This window comes from Acomys minous (genome assembly GCF_964271855.1).
Source record: "Acomys minous genome assembly, chromosome: 17".
NCBI lineage: Eukaryota > Metazoa > Chordata > Mammalia > Rodentia > Muridae > Acomys > Acomys minous.
In genome coordinates this window covers 12,635,140-12,655,461 of record NC_140500.1, presented here as the reverse complement: position 1 = coordinate 12,655,461, position 20,322 = coordinate 12,635,140, and the positions used below count along the sequence as shown (strand labels likewise).

Genomic DNA, 20,322 nt, shown 5'->3' with positions numbered 1-20,322 from the left:
TTCTGCCACACAAGTTCTGAGGATAGAACTCAGATATCAGGCTAGGCGGCAACCGCCCTTGCCGCTGAGCCAGCCTGCCGGCCTAACACAGCATTTCTGTTCGCACCTGCCTATTGGAGTTCCTGCTTTTAGAACTCACAAGCTCTATCCCTCCTTCAAGCTATTATCTATTCCTTCCCAATTCTCTCTTCAAACAGGACCCAAGAATGAACTGAATTAAGAAAAAAAATCATTTTAAGATTAGCTTTGTTATATTCGTGTCATACAGTCAATGCCGGGCCGTGTCAGTCCTGTGATAATGTGTTGTGGTTAATGAAAAAAGAAAGAAAGAAAGAAAGAAAGAAAGAAAGAAAGAAAGAAAGAAAGAAAGAAAAAAAGAAGGAAAGAAAGAAAGAAGTGGAGTTATCATTGGGCTGAAGATGTAGCTCAGGAGGTAGAGTGCATGCCCAAAGATATGGGTTCAAACCCCAGCACTGCAAACAAGTGAGCCAGTGACACCTGTGGGAGCAACTCAGGAATTTTGAAGATGGATACAAGAGGATCAAGAGTTCAAGGCCACCCTAGACTGAATAGTTAGTTCAAAGGCATCCTGAACTAAATGAGACCCTGTCTTAAATACCTATGGTCAAGATACAAAACATCTTCACCTGTAATCTCAGCATTCAGGTGGCAGAGGCAGGAGGATTGATGTACATTTAGTCTCTATGGCAAGTTCCAGGCCAGCCAGGTCTATGTAGTGTCTCAAAAAGAAAAAAAAAAAGAGTTAAAAAAGACACAATAAACATACATTAATGGGAAGACTCCTAGGCACAGTAGAGGATAATTGTCTGTCTCCTCTTAGCACCTGTAGTTGAGTCACCCTTGAAAGCATCTCACTATCTGAGGCCACGTGAGCAAGAAGCTGGCCCAGCTGTTTGGTTCTCTTATAATTTATAGAGTTCTTGATGCAAAAAGAAATGAATTACTTTTCAGGAAAATATTCATATTTTTTTTTTTAAATCTTACCTTTCTATTTTTATTTTATTTTTGCCTTTCTCTCTTAAATTACTGCCCAATGGCAGAAAATAGAGGAAAACATTTAAAAATATCTTTTAAGGAGACAGGAAATGTATCACTGAAGAAAATGTGTTACTCATGCTCCTGAAAATGTAGAGATGCATAAGCTTTTCTCTACCTGGCAGGTCTTTCGACACCACCTTCAATAAATCTTATAAACACCATTTACCAAGGAGCAACGAAAATCTTTTTGTAACAAGTATCTGGCTATCGTGCCTCGGTCTGTCTCTGTCTGAGACTTGACTGTGCAGCACGGTGTTAAGGAGATTCAGTTTCTGGGTTCGATTCCTGTGTGGTCTTCTTTGTAAAAACTTTGGGGCAAGCTGACCATCCATCCTTGTGTTCTACAAGAAGCGTTTCAATTTTTTTTACAGTTTTTTTTGATATTGAAATGTTTTCATCAATTAACAGGTGAGAATCTTTTATCTTCATGCCTGAAATTTTTCAAGCCCTATGTCCACACTCAGAAAACATCAAATTTCAGAGCATTTCTAACTCTGGAGTTTTCGATTAGGAGTGCTTAACTTGGGTCATAGTTGGCTTACGTGATTAACTTCTGACATGCTACAGGGTAGCTCCACCTGTCCCCACTACCAGCACATAACTCACCCTCTCAAAACCAAAATTCCTCGTATAAGAATTACTTAGGTGTGCACTTCTCAGAAAACCATCCTTGCCCTAGTATGATGTGAGGGAAAGTCCCACTTTTAACCAAAGAACCACAGAAAAGTGCTGCATGTGCCTTGTTGCACAGGGCTCTTTTTGGCTCACTTGGACCGCCCCCACTATGATTCTGTCATGCCTTCTGTCTGCTACTTCATGTTGAGTCACCCGTGCCCTCAGCAGTGCTGGACACACGGAGCACGCAGCTAGCTAATGCATCTGTGCCTGTTTGTTTGTTTTGAAGTTGAATTTTTTTCATCTCTAAATGGAAATTAAACACCGAGCAAGCAGCACAATGCTTCCCAAAGTGAGGCTAGAAAATCTGCCTCAATGGAAACTTGCTGGAAATTCAAATTCTCTGAACCCCACTGTACACTGAGTAAATCAAAGCCCTGGCAGAGGTGGCTGGAAACATACTGTCCTAACCCCTCTAGGTGATTCTGAGATGTGGGTAGATTTCCTAGCGATTATCGTAAACTAGAAAAGAACATTCTAGCCCATATTCAGCTCTGGTTGGTAGCATCAACTTCAAATCACACAGGTTAGGTTAGTTTTATACCGACATATCTTGGAATGGCTTCCTGAAAATGGCTTTTTAACTAGAAGACCTACTGGGACTAACCACATTGGATCATGTGTACACTTTATATAGTAGTAGACCATGGGTCCTAAGAGGAGCATATGCCACAGAAACAAGAGGGGTTGAGGACAATAATAAATGAGGACGTAGCAATATAAGGGCCCACACAGCTCACTTTTTAGTGCAATAACTCCCAAGCAGAAGTTATTTGATAGATAAAGAAATAAGACATAAATAAATAAATAAATAAATAAATAAATAAATAAATAAATAAAGTGTGTGTGTGTGTGTGTGTGTGTGTGTGTGTGTGTAGGGCAAAGGGCAACTTGTGGAAGTCTGTTCTCTCCTTCCACCATGTGAGTTCCAGGAATCAAACTCAGGTCCTCAGACTTGGTGGCAAGCGCCTTTACCTGCTAAGCCACCTACCTTGCCAGCTCAAGACCCATAATTTCTTCTCACGCAATAATACATTATCCTTAACAATGGTCTAATGATACTAGTCATTCTCATGATTTCACTAAATCAAGCAATATCAAAGTAGAAAATTCTTTGACTGTTGAGGAGATAGCTCAGTCAATCAAAAGGTCTGGTGTCAGTACCTAAAATCTATAGTCTAAAAATCCAGGCACAGTGGTGTGAGATTATAACCTCCCTGCTGGGGTTACCATTGAGACAGGCAGATCCCTGGGGCTGGCCAGTTCACAAACCGTACTTGGCAAGTTCCAGACCAGCAAGAGGTCCATCTGAGGTTGTTCTCTGGCTTTTACAAACACACACACACGTGCACGCATATACAGACAGGCAGACACACACACAGACACACACACACACACACACACAGAGAGAGAGAGAGAGAGAGAGAGAGAAGAGAGAGAGAGAGAGAGAGAGAGGCCTGAAATATTCCCAAACAAATATACATTCTGATGATGGAAAACTGGGAGGAATAACACATATTTAGATCCAAAAGGCCCTGACAGACAGCCCGATTAAATCTAACAAAACAATACTTAGGAGGGTGAAAATAAACTTCTTCACCAGGGTAGAATGCACACACCCTGTTAGAGAATACTTAGCTCAGCAAGAGTATACATTTAAAAAACCCAAACCACACACAGCAAACCCAAAGCCTTCATTTGCCACGAAGTCCCCACGAGCAAGCCACCTTCATGTCTCCTGCCACCCCGAGAGCAGCGGTGACCTCTGGATGTCTTAGCAGCATGAGTATGTGGAAGAAAATTTGTCTTGCCCTGGTTTGTTTTGTTCCAACCACTTCAGCAAGGGCTGCAATCCATCCTCAGCAATGTGCTTTAGGGTAACCAGGTTGAGCAGGTCAGCGAGGACAAGGCTGCGACCCAAAGCCGTGCCCTCTGGGCAGTGAACGAAGTGACTGTCACTAGACTAGGAGAGAAAGGGTTGAGTGAAGTTTGCTAGTTTCCTTTAACTATGTGACGGGCTGTCAAAAGGAAGTGGTTCTGGGTGGTGTTATGAGCAGGCGCTAAAAACATCCCAGATTGCAAAGAGCCAAAGCAGCGAGCATCATGAGTGCTGTGCAAGCTTTGTGCTGATGCAGATGTGCTGCACAGGGGCCCTGCATGCAATCAATACTAATTCAGGCTCGACCATTCTCCATTAATAGACTTGACGTTATAGCAGATGACCTTGAGAGTGTGGGTGGTCTTCCGCCAACCATCGGAAGGCCTGCACGCCAACAAGTCATGATTGACAACACACCTGGCATTCCCAGGAATCGTTGCCACACACTGGTTATTCACTGGAAGTTTCCTGTAAAACGAAGCGCTGGCTTTTACAAGGGTCGTATTATGAAACTCTGATGATCATCTCATTTCGTAAGAGAAATTGTTTGAGAAGACACGGAGAAGACCTGGATGATGCAAAATGAGCATAGTCGTAAGAAAATGTCTGTGAAGTCCGAAACTGGGGCTCTAGTCTCAGTTCTCACACCATAGAGCTGTGACCATATACCACCAGGTTCTTCATTTGCATCTCATGCATATGTATATCAGCTTTGCATATTTGTATGCTTATGTTGCAATTACCTACTTCAGATTGCCTTGCTTTTGCAATACTACACTCCTATTTTTAATGAGATGGAAGAAATTATGGGTCTTCCCCCCCCACCCCCCAGAAACCACATCAATTTTCAAAGGCAGCTGAAGCTACAGAGATGCGTTTGCACTGGAATTTTGGCTCCAAGGCCAGTACCACCTTGAAAAGTTGGCTTATTTCCCCAAACCCTTAAGTTGGAGAGGTACCAAGAATAACAAGGGAATAAAAGGGATGATTCAAAATATTCTTCACTCATCTTAAAGTTAGTCCTCATCAGCTACAGAGGAAAAAAAAATGTCAAGTTCGATTGGAAGTAGCAAATGCCTGATCCTTAACTACTGAGATGGTGCTTCAGTGAATTAAGTAGCCAGCAACTAAAAGTAAAGTATGATTGAATTTAATAATATATTACAATGGAATAAACAGCGGCAGAGAAGTGTCCTGCTGGCTTTTAAAAAGAGTTCATTATTTAACCGTTTTGTTTCCCAGCACTGTTTCCCCCATAATGCATCTTTCTGCCTCCTTCACGTTCTTGTCTTGCTGCCTCCATTACAAGAAGAACGAAAATAAAAATAAAAATAAAAGAACGAGAGCCATTTTCATGTGATACTGCAACAATTCCTCTTAAGTGGAAAGTTTTAACTAGAAATTGATCACTGACGCTGACAAAGCTCTTAGCTGCCTCCTAAGAGTCAGTTAACATCTGCATTGCTTGTCTTTCCCTGGGACTCTGGAGAAGGCACAGTTCCTCCTCTTCCTGTTGCAGTTTATATATCTTCTGTTGCTCCCATAGGTCATGTATTTGAACACTTGATCATCAGCCTGCAGTAGGGACTCCCTGAAGGATGGAGGAAGTGTGAGGTCAGTGGGAACATGCCCTGAGGTCTTATGGTGCAGCCTTACTTCCTGTTGGAGCTCTACAGATTCAAAGACCTGCTAACTCACTCTCCGGAGGTCATGCCTTCCCTGCCAGAATCAGCTGTAGCTCCTCAACCTCTAAGGCAAAATAAGCCCTTCCTCCCTCACCCCTGATGCTGCTTCTGGTCAAGTTTTTAGTCACAGCAAAGAGAGACGAAATAATACACTTTCTTTGCTTGTGCATGCAAGGGTGGCCATGCACGGCTTAGACTTACACAGAACAGCGGCTTTACATATACTCACAAACAGAGTCTTACAACTTGAAAGTATCCTTTGGGCGCCCTTGAGATGGATGGAACAAAAACTCATTTTCATCCTCTTGCTTTTTTTTTTTTTTTTTTTTTTTTTTGGTCAGTGTAGATGTAAGAAGACACATGTTTCTCTAACATTGCAGGAGTTAGTTTTTTTTCTAGCCTCACTCAGATGTCTGCAGACAACTTCTCCCCACCCACACTCACCCTACCCTCACCTTTGGCCCAATCCTTGAAACTCTTCTTCTAACCATTAACTACAGGAGTCTTCAATTGACCTCATTTCTTGTAACAATTGAAGGACAGTTAGGCACGGTGGTGCACACCTTTAACCTCAGCACTCTTGAGGCAGAGGCAGGAGGACCTCTGTGAGTTCAAGGCCAGTCTGGTCTACGTAGTGAGTTCCAGGGCACTCAGTGCTATGATGAGAAATCTTGTCTTAAAAAATGAGGGGGGAGGGGTACACACACACACACACACTCACACACACACACTCACACACACACACACACACTCACACACACACACAAACACACACACACACTCACACACACACTCACACACACACAAACACACACACTCACACACACACACAAACACACACACACACTCACACATACACACAAACACACACACACACACTCACACACACTCACACACACAAACACACATACACACACTCACACACACACACAAACACACACACACTCACATACACACACACACTCACACACACACACACACACTCACACACACACTCACACACACACACAAACACACATACACACACACACACACACACACACACACACACACCTTGCAAGTTTTTACATAGGAAAAAGTTAACATGGTCTATCCTTTTTTATCCTAACTAATATTTTTAGAAAGTCATCACTATATTATATAATCTATACCTGTGCTCCCACATTCACTACAGTATTATTCACAATTATCAGGATATTAAGCCACCAAACTAGCTAACCATCAATGGGCAGTTAAAGAAAAGATCATTTGTTCACAGAACAGAGTACTAGAATCAGGGAATCCTGTCTTCCAAAAGCCTTGAGGAGCCAGAGGACTTAGCCAAGATGCTAAGGAAGAACAGTTAGACACAGGAGGAAAAAAAGCCACACTATCTAATCTTCATGGAAAACATTAAAAAGCCAAATTCATTCTCAGGAGCAGAAAACAGAGTGGCATTTACCAGAAGTTTGGGGGGGGGCAGGCATGGATGGGGAAGATTAGATGCTGATCCGAAGGTACAAAGTTTGGTCTTTTCAGGAGACACAACTTCTGGCGGCGTATTGCCCACCACGGTGACTTTAACACTTTATTACTAACGTGATATTATTACTAACTTATTAATAAGTTAATTATGTATAACTCAATGGTGCCTGTTCTCACCACAAAGGAATGATGACTATCCGAGGAGATCAGGGCTCAGGACATGGCTCTCTGGGTCCAGTGCTTGCTCTGAAAGCAAGAAGACCATATGAGGACCAGGGTAGAATCCCTTCTGTTCATACTGAAAACTCAAATGTGGTGGCGAACACCTGTAATCCCTGCCTGGGGGCCCAGGGCAGAGACATAAGGATCCTAGGCACTTCTTGAGCTTCAAATTCAGTAAGAAACCCTGTCTCAAAAACTAAGGAGGAGGCTGAAGGCTCAGCTCAGTGATTCGGACAACACACTGTGCTTGCAAAGGAACCAAGTTCAGTTCCCAGCACCCACATCAGGCGGCTCGCAACTCCAGGTCTAGGAGATCCAATGCCCTCTTCTGGCCTCTGTGGTGTTTTACTGGAGCCAAAAATCAACTTGTCAAAATGTCCTGTACAGCTACAAACATAGGTAAAAACATATATTAGTATTATTCTACATGCATTTTATATAATGAAACACACAAAAGAATTAAAAGATTATGAGAGGCTCACAAACCCCCATTCCCCTACATCTTTTTCTTTTCTTGTCATAATTAGACAACAGTGTTCAAGAGCCATGCGACACCACGAAGTCTCAAAGACAAAAAAAATTGGTATGGCATAGCCACTTACACACTCAAAACCTTCTCTAAGCCTAAGGAGACTGACCTGATGGCACACGGGACTCACAAGTAAATTCTGGTCATAAGGTACACCTATATTTTAAAGTAGCTTTGTGTGCATACCAAAAATCACTTCTAAAATCACAATCATTGAGCTGGGGCTATGACTCATTGGTAGAATCTGCACCTAGTATGTGTCAATCCTGGCTTTCATTCCTAGCACGGTACAAAAATCTGGGCTTGGTATAACACATCTTCCATTCCAGCACTTGAGAGCTAAAGGCAGGAAGATAAGGAGTTCAAGGTCATCCTCAGCTCTACAATCAAGTTGAAGCCAGCCTGGGCTGCATGAGACCCTCTATCCAAAAATAAAATTAAATTAAATTAAAAGGCTGCTCTTTCATTAGAGTAAAAAGTGGCAGACAAGAATACAAGGAAGAAAAATAACTTTGTGCCAAGGGATAAAAATATCAGAAGCTTTGTTTTCATTTGGCAGCCAGTTTATGGTCCAGAAATCTGAGTGTATGAATTTAAGCCCTGCATGCTTGAGTGCATCAGATGGTTTTTGAATTAGAGGATAGCATTACTCAATCAACTAGACTAGCCCTTTCAAAAAATACATGTTGTGATGGCGCGGAGTGTTTCAGTTCTGAAATTAGGGTGTCAACTGTGAGACCAAATTTAAATTTTCAGTTGTTTTCCTATCAACCCTTCCCACACTTGCTACAATATGAATAACGTGAATCTAGGAAGCATTTAATAAAATGTGTGTCTGGTGTCGTCTGGGCTTTGGCAGGTTTTTTTTTTTTTTTTTTGCTTTAATTACTTGGAGCCTGTCAAAATATAGACTGAGGCACTCAGGAGGGGAGTGTGGGTATCATGTTATTCATTGGCTAATGAAGAAAAATGATTATCCTGCTGGGGCAGAAGACCGGAAAGGCTGAAAAACCATAGCCCACACTGTATCTCACCAGCACTGTGCTCAGCATGCCGTCACTCGGCCAGTGAGCTCACTCAAGACAGGCCTGCCAGGTGAAATGAGTCTGGAAGAAGAGTCTGTGCCCTACCAGGCCACATGCATGCTGCCACATAAGTGTCATACACACTGCTCACATATGTTATTGGTCCACTCTAGTAATTAGCACATTCTTCAGTTGTCTCTTTGCTGATGCTTCTGTGGTCATCCTGTCAACTGGAAAGTTCTATTCAATTCTTCTTCAAACCCCGAAGGTTCTTCTGTCACTTGGGGTCGGAAAGTCCTCTGCTACACACCAGCAGCACTTTCAAATGGAAGAGTGCCAATGTATTGATGACACTAATGCATTTCTGGTTACTGTCCCATGATTTAATATAAAGCCATGATGTCTCATTATAACCACCAGTGGACAAGCTGTAGTTGACATGAACCAGACCTTTGGACTCATGGAAGCTCTGTTTCATTGTCTCTCTCATTCTCACTCTATATCTGTCTGTTCCTTCCTCACCTGTGTGTGTGTGCGTGTGTATATAGGTGTGTATGTATGTGTGTATGTATGTATGGCTGTGTGTATGTATGTGTATGTATATTTGATTTGTGTATGTTTGTATGTGTGCATATGTATGTATGTATGTATGTGAGCATGTGCATGAGCGTATATATATATATATATATATATATATATATATATATATATATATACTTTGATTTAATTTATTCACTGGGGAACTTAAAAATCAAAAGCATACTTGAAACATCCTAATAACACGAGCTAACATGCACGCCTGCTACATGCCATGATCCCACTAAAAGACTTGAATGTAATAATAACTCAATGTTGATAACCGAGATGGGCACTACTCTGTACTTCCCATACTTCAAGAACTGAGAAGGGACTTGCCTCACATTGCCAAGTGCACAGAGCAGATATGGGGGTAGGGGTGGGGCTTGGAAATCAGACCATCACAGCACATGCCCAGAGCTCAAGACTCGGAATAGTACACAGGCAATGTGGCCTACATATCCCGGACACCAGTACATCAGTGACTGGGTGAGAAAGCAGAGGGGTGTCATAAGACTGAACCCTGGAACACTCAGACCATGTCAACTCAGAGCTGCTCAGTCTCTACAGCCCCAAACCTCACACAGCTCCACTCCCTGTGAGGTATTCCAGTGGCTGGAGAAAGATTAGACTGCGGGCCCAAGGGAGACCCATGGCTAGGCTCAAAAGGCAGCTGAGTAAGTCATGAACTGCCATTTATCCTAGCATTTGCTATTTCCTACAGATGTGAAGAAAAAGTTGGCCCGAGGAAGTAAGTGGCTCAGCTGATTAACTGCTTTATATGCAAAGCCTTCATTTGATACTCAGAACCTGTGGAGGGAAAGCCTTTCCTTGTGGTGCTTTGGCAATCTCAGCACTGGGAACGTGGAAATAGGCAGATACCTGGGGTCCAATGGCCAACCAGCCAAGCCGAAGGGGCAAACTCCAGGCCAAGTGGAGAAACTCAAGAAACAAGGTTTCTACCAGTTGAAGATGTCAGAGGCTGGCCTCTGGCTTACATCTGTACACATATATGCATGAGTGTGGTTGGGTGCGCGCGCGCACACACACACACACACACACACACACACACGGGGCAGGGAGTGGCGAGGAACCAAGCAAAGGTAACTTTTAAGTCTTTAAGGCTGGAGGGTGGCTTCCTGACCAAGCAGAAACAAGGTAGGGACAGTTTAAGACCCTAGAGTAAACCTGAGCTCATCGCTACGGTGTGTTTTCAAAGCTGATAGATCAGTCTGTGGTGGTTTCCACTGAGCTGTGGAAAAGTTCAGAATAGTCTTCCCAGGCCTAAGTCTAGACTGCGGCGTCTTCTCAGTGAGGGGTGTGGCTCAGGTCTCAGGAGAGAAATGGGATGTTGAAATAGGGAAACAGAGTCTGCCTATAAAGAACGCACAGCAAGTTACGATAGTGACAAGTTGACTGTCATTTTCATTTCCACCTCAGTGAGAAGAAACAAAAGGGGAAGAGCCTGGCACAGCAGGATGGCTCAATAGGTAGAGGCACTTGCCACCAAGCTTGACTCCTTGAGTTCAACTCCCTCATCCTGCCCTCTCCTTCAAGACCTACATAGTGGAAGGAGAAAACAAGTAGTTCCCTGCCTTCCATAAATGCTTTCTTTCTCCTCTGTCTCTCTCTGTCTCTCTCTCTGTCTCTCTGTCTCTGCCTCTGTCTCTCTCTCTCTCTCTCTCTCTCTCTCTCTCTCTCTCTCTCTCTCTCTCTCTCTCTCATACACACACACACACACACACACACACACACACACACACACACACACACTATTATGTTTGAACACTGGAGGAACATCTGCAGGGAGGCTAGAGAAACAGATTGAAAAAGAAAGACTTACTTTTTAACAATCAAGGTTTAGAACCTTCATACGCAGTTTCAACCTCTGCTAGCTCAGCTGATGTTATCCCTCTAGGGTGGGTGCCAATTTTCCTTTGCATGTGAAGAATCTCCCACAGGAAATGGAAAGAGTCTGGAGGGTCTAGTTATCACACAGACCACCTCCCCCCACAGGAGACTCAAGGACAGAGGCAGGCAGAAGACAACAGAAGAACCCAGAAAGCCTGGAGGGCAGGTGCTAGGCAATGTGGGAGACACGGGCTGGTCATGTAAAGTGGTACAAGGAAGCCTAAGAGGGCACATCATGGTGGTTGGTTGACTCCCTTTCTCAGGGACTGACTTTTATTCCCAGGTAGTGACCTTCTGTGGAATGGCTGCAGTGGCGGGCCAACGTGCTTATACAATGAACGAGTGGAAAGGCTAAGTCAGGAAACACAGCGCCCACATTCGCTAGACCCGTGAAAAGACAAAGATGGTGATGTGAACACAGGCGGGGGCTTGGGGAAAACCAGTCAGTGGGGAAGTGATGGGGACAGGTGCGACAGTAAAAGAAACTACTTTGAAAGTCCACAAAGGGTGCAGCTCAGGATAGAGGAGGATCCAGTTTCCTCTGATGTGGTGAAGACGGAACACAGATGGGTCTTCACAGACCTGAGTACTTCTTCTCAGGGGCTTTGTCTTTATGTCTATATTATTTTTATCCTTTTTTAATTCAAGTGTTTATCATTTAGGGGAGATGTGTGTGTACAGTCTGTGTGGCGTGTGCAGCATGTATATAGGCTCCGGCAGGGTACTAAGGGTCCTGGTTGTTCTATATATAATTACCTTGAGAAAGGCTCATGGGGTCTGGAGCTAGGCTGCCTGTCAGCAAGGCCCAGCAATCCTACTCCTTCAGCCACAGCTCAGGCTGGGGATGAGAGCTAGTCATGCCCAGACTTTTACACCGGTGCCTGGGCTTCTGCTCCAGTGACCTGTGTTTGAGCAGCAAGCTCTCCTATCTCCCGATCATCTTCCCGGGCCCTGTGTCCAGCTTTCCAAACCATACACAAAAGCTTGGAAGAGCTCATCCTCATATTCTACCTGTGGAATAGATGTAGGAAGAGGAAGAAAGAAAGAAAGAAAGAAAGAAAGAAAGAAAGAAAGAAAGAAAGAAAGAAAGAAAGAAAGATGGATGGCGGGCCAAACTCCTCAGTCACATAAATCAAGCCAGTGTTAGCAACACAGACTTGCCATCAGCCCTCCCTCCACTCCCCTCACACCCTTCTCTCCATCCCACATAGTCTATTCCCTCCACCAGAGACACTCCCTGGGGCAGTTTCCTCATTCTCCACATCCTTCTGCCAGCAACAGGCAGAGGTTCTCACGCCATTGGGAAACACCACAGGAGATTAAAGGGGAGGGGCTTGAGCATCTTCAGTCCAGGCCTGCTCTTTCCCTTGCTTGGATTCTTTTTTTGTTTGTTTGTTTTAATTGAAAAATAAAATAATTCATAATACATCTCATTTGCTATCCCATCCCATGCACCCTCCTTCCCTCCCGCTTTCACCCCATTCCCCTTCCCTGTGACTGTGACTGAGGGGGACCTCCTTCCCCTGAATATGATGCTAGGGTATCAGGTCTCTTCTTGGTAGTCTGCTATCCTTCCTCCGAGTGCCATCAGGACTCCCCATCAAGGGGACATGGCCAAATATGGGGCACCAGAGTTCGTGTGAAAGTCAGTCCCCAGCCTCCACTTAACAGTGGAGAATGTTCTGTCCCTTGGCTACATCTGTCCAAAATTTGTGGACAAATGGATTGAACTAGAAATGATCATAATGAATGAGCTAACCCAGAAGCAGAGAGACTCAAATGGTATATACTCACTTATAACTCGACACTAGCCTAAGGGGCAAGTCTCATGGAAGTCTTCACTTACCAGGAAAGTGGGATAGAGGTGAGGACATCCTATTGGGACTCTAGGTGAGAAAAATATAGGAGATAGGGAAATAGATGGATCCAGAAGGTCCTAGAAACCTATAAGAAGAACACTATGATGGGTGGATCTGGGCCCAGGGGTTCTGCTCGATCTAAGGCACCAACCAAGGACAATACATACAATCACCTTGCTTGGATTCTTGCAGAGGCAAGAACTGCAGAGGAGAAGCAAGTGACAGAAAAAGCCGAGAAAATCTAAACGGAGACTAAGACTTACAGCATGGCAGAGCACTGCAGAGACTCAAGCCAGGAGGACCAGTAGAAGGGAGGGTGGGCACAGAACTAGAAGGAATGTGTGCATGCGTGGGCATGCATGTCCATGTGTATGTAAGTGTGTGTACATGTGTGTGTGTATGTATACGTTTCTTTAAGAGCATATAGATCATCTCTGTGGGAATTAGCTGGTTTGCTTCCAGGAAGGTTTCTGTCTACCCACGCGCCCCAACCAGAGGCATTTGTGTCCTTTACTGACAGCCAAACGTTCTGCATGGTTTTGGGTCCTTCCTCCGAGACACCAGGCCTTATCACTGGAAGTCATGCGGCAGTAGCATTTGGGTGACATCTCCTTTAGCATGCACTTAGTTTTAAGTATAGGGAGTAAGAGATGAGTTTGCGCTTTGTTGTGAGACTCTGTCTCAAGGACCTAGGGCTGGGGCTGTTGCTTGGGGACAGAGTGATAGCCTAGCACGTACAAGGTGCAGGCTTCCACCTCCAGAGCACTGCCAAAGAAAAGGAGGCTTCTAGGTCATTGATGTTGCTCAGACTTGACGATTTAAAGCCATTTCACAGGCCTGGCAACCTTGCTTGGAAGTTTGCATTCCTACTTTTCAAGTGCCCTTCTCCTGCTGTAGAAGCGTTCAGCAAGAAACAATTCTGTCACTGCCGAAGACAGATTCATTCAATAAGAACTTACTAGGACCCCAACATCTGCTTGAGCTTGGAGCATTTTGCTGAGAATATCCAAACAAATGAGACATATAATGGACCCCTTGAGATCTTCCATCGTAAAGGAAAGAACATAGGAAAAAAACCCAGATATTTTATGAAATTCCCACAGCTTGATTTCTTTGGAGGTTGTTTATGATGCATAGAGTTCCTTGCTATATTATCAGCAAATTTAATTTGTCATAAATAAGCAGAAGAATTCATGAGTTGGTTGTGAAAAACAAAGCCAGCTACAGAGAAAGGACAGCAGATAGACTGCCGCAAATGCTGACTGCTTATCTGCCACATTCCCAAAGCTGTGACCAACTCATAGGCCCTACAAATGTCACAGGAAGAACCTTACCTGACTTGCCCACGCCTGCTCTCCCAAATATGGCCAGTTTGACCTCCGCGCTCTTAGCCATGGCTGCTGGTGATTGGCCTTACTGTTTAGACTCCGGATGTGAACAGACGGTTTGGGTGGCGGCCTTTAGTTCCACTGCGTCATTGTCAATCAGGGAAAGGCTCACGATCTTTAAGAGAACAGAGAGTTGGAATTCTGAGCGATGAGAAATGAATCCGTACCCATGAAGCATCGGATGCACACCGGGCACCCTTTGTCTTCGTCTCTTTTCCTGTCACTGTTGTACAATATTGTGGCGACAGCAACAAGGGGGAAGGAATTTATTGTTGTCCACAGTTCAAGATATAGTCTACCATGGCAGACAGGAAGTCAAGACAGTAGGAGCTGGAAGCAGGTGCGCACCTCACACCTACAACCAGAAAGCGCTTAGGGATTAGTGCATGAGCGCCGCTGCCCACCTCACAGTGGGCGGGGCTCTCCATCTGCCATCAAGGTAATCTCCCACAGGCACGCTCAAAAGTCCATCTCCCAGAAGATTTCCAGAATTCTGTCAAGTTGACAGCTACCACTGACAATCACACTGCCCAAGTTGTGCATCTTCTAATTTGATTTTCACCACTGCCCAGTGAGAAGGCCTCAGTAGAAACGGATTGCAAACCACTAACCAGTAAGGTGGATCTGGAGGCGGGAGGGACGGATGAGTGCTGAAGAGTAAATACTGGTCTTCCGGGAGACCTGAGTTCTGTTCCCTGCACCCACATTAAGTGACTCACAACAGGGAATCAAAAGTCCTCTGCTTGTCTCCATGGGCACTACAATCATGTGCACACATCTCCAAACATACACATGCATAATTAAAAATAAAGTAAATCTTAAAAAAAGAATTTAGCACTGTTTGGTTTTAAAATATGTGTGCACTGTGCACATAGTATCGTCTCTTAAAGTACTTTAAGTTTTTATGAATAGGTTGTTTCTTGGCACAATTGATAATATGTTCTATGTGAATAAATACATCTACCCCCCGCTTGATAACACTCAACATTTAAATAACACACGATGAGGAGAGGCATTCCTTATTGAACAATATGGATTCATAAAAGTCGACTCCACTGCCACACAGTTTAATTTTCTATTTCAAGGCTAAATTTCATCTCTGTTCATTCTAGGTCACAGGATAAACCATGTAACAAATACACAGATGGATCTTCCAAAGTCAATAAATACATAATAGCCAATCAAACTTCTACGTTTTGCTGGGTATGATACCCTCGTACCCAAAAGGCATGTAGTGTGTTCCATGTTCCCTTTTAAAGATGATCTCAGGCAAGTCTGTCTGATTGGCTGCTTCCAGGTATTCGAGATAAGTTTATGTCCTTTGTAATTGGTATCATTTGTAGGCAGCCTTTTCTAATTTCTAAGAGAGGACAACTCTCTTACTTATTGATTACATTAGGCTATGACAAGTCTGTGACTTGTGCCTGGGATGTCCTGATCCTTCTCTTAAAAACAAATCATTTCTTTCACTCATATCTGGCTAAATAGCCTGGCAGCTGTTAGGATGCTACCCCATCCCAGGCTTCCATTTTCGAGGAAAGTAAAGGCCAGCTGTTGGTCTGTACTTCAGGGGACACACAGCAATTAAAACTCTTTGCTTAAGTTTTTGGCTTTCCCGTCTCCCTCTTGCCATATGCACAGTTGTCCCCAGGCACTCGCTGTTTTAATGACTCTAAAAACATGGAGTTCCCTTCTTCACAACCTGACACATAACCTGACAGCCTGTCACAACAGAGCTCTGGATCTGGTCTCTCTAGTTGCCCCCAGCACAGCCAATCACCGGAAGCCTCTCATCTCTCCCACGGGCTAAGGACTCTCTCACTGCCTGAACTCCATCAGTGCCTGACCTAATCTCAAGCCTCCCTTTTATATATGTTAACTCAGTGGCACTCGTGTTTGGAATTCATTCACGGTTGGAGTTTGTGAAGTTATATTTGTGCCAGGCATGGTGTCACACACCTATATCCCCAGAATTTAGGAAGAGGTGCAGAAGTTCAAGGCCACTCTCAGCTGTATAGCCCACTTGAGGCCAGCCTGGGCTAGAGAACCTTTCTTTCAAATCCAAAAAGGGGGCGAGGTGGGGTGGGTTTTGAAGCACAGTTAACCCATCCTGTCTGGGCTACTTATTTAGATAGACAGCTTTTAAAAACAACCCAAGAAAGGGAAAGAAAACCGAACTCCCTCTGAGTATACATCCCACAAGAGGAGTTGGTTCCTATGTAGTCTCTTATCAGGTATTTGAGGCATTAACGTGTACCAAACCCATTTTGATGTGCAGGTTTCTAAGTGTGGGTGCTTCTAAGGAAAGCACAGGCAGTTGCTTAACGCGGCCTTTTCTTCCACATCCAAACAGGAAGCAACGCCAACTTTATAGTGATTCTCGGGCTAAGATCTTAAATATCCAGGCCCATCCTTTGGCTGTAGAGGAAGTATTTCCTCAGGGGCTGGTCTGTAACACCAGCGCGTGGGAGGCTGAGATGGGAGGACAGTGGTGAAGCTTGAGGTACATCATGACTTCCAGCCTATTCCAGGCCACCTCAGACAGTGTGCCAAAACTAAACAAAACTCTTTATTTGTCATTCAATTCGCATCCACTTAGAAAAGGCCTTATATTGAAGATTTGCATATTAAATTTGTTAACTATATTTCAACGTATACGTAGCTGCTGGCTTGCATTGTTTTGAAACACAGAGCATGCGTGTGTCAGGAGCACTCATAAATAATAATATGCTATTTCATACAAAAGTGTCATTGCTATGTATCTAAACTCTGCTTATATTCTTGATAAATGCTTCATAAAATTAACTATCAAATGTTTTTTTTTTTTAAAGCCAGGTCAAATAGTTCAGCAACTCTCATTGGCCTCTGAAACTCATGGGTTTCGCAGATGAGAGAGAAATTACGTGAGTTAAGTTTCCCCCATCTGTAACGTAATAAAGGTCCAGCTGGTTACTGTCAGACTCATGATATTTTTAGAAAAATCAAAGGGAAGACGCAAAGCTGACCCCTAAAGATGCCTTCACATTTTATTTCCACATGAAAATTTGACAGAAGCCATCAACGTGTCAATTGTTGTCATAGTAACCCACAGGCAAGTTTCTGTGGAATTAACTGGAGACCTAGCCTCACATCTGAGAGAACTCATTGGTTCTAACACCACAAGGAATTATGCCTTCCTTGGGCAGGAAGTTCACTCTTGGAAGCAGAGCGCTTTGCTGGGGGGCACACAAACAGCCAACTTTCACGTTAGGAGATAAAAGGAAGTGGCTTTGGTTATTTTGCTTTTGTTTTGTTTAGTACGCATGAAGTCATATTTGGGTAAACTAAAGAGAAAAATGTTCGTACAAACCAAAGCGCCTACCTGTGGGGACTCCTTTAGACCTATGACATTTGTGTTTCTAAAGCCTCACTCACACGTTTATTTACTTATCAAAAGGTTTTGCTCCTATTAAATCATTTCCCAGACGGGGCTTATCAAGATCAGTGTTTTCTACTTCCTCTGGGGGGCGGGGAGGGGCATCTTCATAATTACATTTTAATGTTTTTTTTATGGCCTCCAACAAAACAAAATAAAACAAAAAACAACGAAGTGCAGCTAGCTGTCCAGGACAGCAATGAATCCAGTCTGACGGTTCTGGGCCAGACTTCTCCTGAAATCAAGATTTCTCAGTTACTCTGCTAGGAATTTTCCTTCGTCTTATCACAACGCAATACGCTCGGCAAAGAGGTTGTTAACTGTGCAAGCCCCCGGGTTATCTCGCTACCCTGAAATCAACAGGTCTGAAACCAGGAGCAATCCCATGGTAGATTGCAGGTCCTGCAGACCGCAGGCTCCACACTGAGAGCAGATGTCCCTGGTATCAGAAGGACGCCCTCAGCTTAGGACGCGCTGTCAAGCCTGGTGCGGGCGCTCACATCCTTCTCGGAGAACCCCAAAGTCGCCCTTGGCGAGGGACCGAGGGACCTGGACGGCGTACCCAGAGGCTGAGCTCTCAGGGACTCGCACACTGTCCTCGGGGAGCCACCTGGACACGTGTGTGTCACTCACCTGTTCACTCTCCAGGCCGGGGAGAGAACCGCGATCCTCTCTTAAGTTCGCAATCCGGCCTCGGAGCCCCGGGAGCCTTCTCGCGCTGTCCCACGCAGACTGCAGGTGGCGTTGGAGAGTCAGGGGGCCGCGATCGCGGGTGGGAGTCTCCCCGGCTGCAAGTGCGGTGCCCGGGCGGGGGTCTCCTCCCTCGCGCTCGCCCTGACTAGCAGCCGAAGAGACTGCGGCAGGACGCGAGCTCCGGCCGCGGCCGGGATGCTGCAGTGAGGCGCTCGGGCGCCCCCTGCCGGACAAGCCTGCGAGCCGAGCGCCTCACACCCCAGCCTCGCTCCGCGCCAGGCCTGCAGGCTCCAGCAAAGTCCTTTCTTGATTAAAAAGCATCACTTACGCAGTGTTCCCTTCGCCTCGTTTCAAAGGATCTAGCCGATGCGCCTTGGGAATGTGTTCAGTTATTCTCAAGATATTCAAGAGGAAGCAGGGGCTTTTAAAGAAAAGAGAGGAGGAAAAACGGTTCAAGGCTAGTAAATAGTTGGGAGGAATTCCAGACCGGATCGGAAACAAATAGACTTCGAAAGATGTAAACACAAAATTCAACTGCAATTCATGTTTGTGTGTATGAGGAAGTCCCCAGAGTGCTCTGTTCCCTCGGCAAGACCAGCATTTATAAGATTTGCCTTGGCGTCAAACCCCACCGTGCTCAAAGCCTAACAAAGATAATTAACATGCATGCTATGCTAAAGCTATGCAAGGCCCGCTTACATCCTAAGCCTCCTTTGATATTCACCTCCCTTGAGGTAAGCCGGCCTGTTGTAATTGCTGTTCTTTCCGTGGGGAAGGGGAGCTTCAGAGAGGTTAAAGGATTCCCAAAGACAATGGTGTGCGTGAACAAAGCAAACAGGAAATGTCTGTGCCTTTCTCCTTTTTAATTCCCGGCCTGGGCTTTCTTACCAGGGTATCTGGTGACTTACTGAGAGCAAGGCAACAAGAGGAGACGGGCGTGGGGGTGGGGTGGGGTGGGAAAGGTTACTGTGCAGGCAGGACTTGCCAAGAAGGCAGGATAAAGTGGTTGGACCTGTGACAGCCAGGGGATGTGTCCTGATAACTGAGAAAATTTAACGCACCTGGTCCATCATGAGTTTCCCCATCACCTCAACCTCCCCGCAACACTCCCTCCCACACCTCACATCACCCTGCCCGTACCGTGTTTGCTTTGCATTCACTCTGGTTTCTCAGTCTTCTGCTAAACCTTGAAGTCTCAGAGGCTGGAAAATTGAGGAACATTGTGTGTGTGTGTGTGTGTGTGTGTGTGTGTGTGTGTGTGTGTGGTGTGTACAGTCTTCCTTTCTTGCAGGCCTACTACACAGCACTATGACAGAATGAATACAACACGAAGACAACTTGAGATAAGATTTATCTAAATTGTTTATACGCTGATCTAGAAAGAGCTATCCAGTGTGGACTTGGAAGAAACAGGTTCCATATTTAAGAAACAGAGATTTCAGCATCTCAGATTACAAAGTATCTCAAAGCCTACAGTAATAAGACTCATGAAGATGATACAGAATTCTATATAATTTAAATTTTGTGGAATTTTTGTAGCATTAATGCTGTCAAGTTTCCATTTACTCTCTTTCCCCATCATGTTTTGTAGGCAGTACTTGATAACAATGTCTATGAATGTCTGATGCATATTTACAGTATCTACAAATATATACTTTATATGTAAAACAAAATTAGAATATATATATGTATTTGTATATATATATGTAATTTTACAGTGACTTAATGTGGAGTTTTCATTAGACCTCTCCTATACCATAGATACTACTGAGGACACAAGCCAGGTCACATGTGAACAAACCTTTACCATCTTGTCCCAGAGGCTGTTTCTCTCTTCTCTTGTATGCCCCTTACAACCCAGCACGCCTCACTCAGTAAAGGGAGGCGTTAGTGTGCACGCCTGCAACTTCTTTGAAACTTTGTATTAGCCTACAAAAAATTA

The 20,322-nt window shown here is 44.5% G+C and overlaps 1 protein-coding gene across 1 annotated transcript in view; it reads right to left on the bottom strand.

The window, feature by feature from the left end:
• RERG (RAS like estrogen regulated growth inhibitor) overlaps positions 1-18,751 on the bottom strand; it is a 112,260-nt gene extending 93,509 nt beyond the window's left edge. Inside the window, exons 1-2 of the mRNA XM_084765416.1 lie at positions 18,321-18,751; positions 14,219-14,387 (exon numbers count right to left, since the gene is read on the bottom strand). Of these exons, the coding sequence (XP_084621542.1) occupies positions 14,219-14,279 (61 nt within the window). The 5' untranslated portion in view covers positions 14,280-14,387; positions 18,321-18,751. The remainder of the gene's footprint in view (positions 1-14,218; positions 14,388-18,320) is intronic.
• Positions 18,752-20,322: the final 1,571 nt, after the last annotated feature.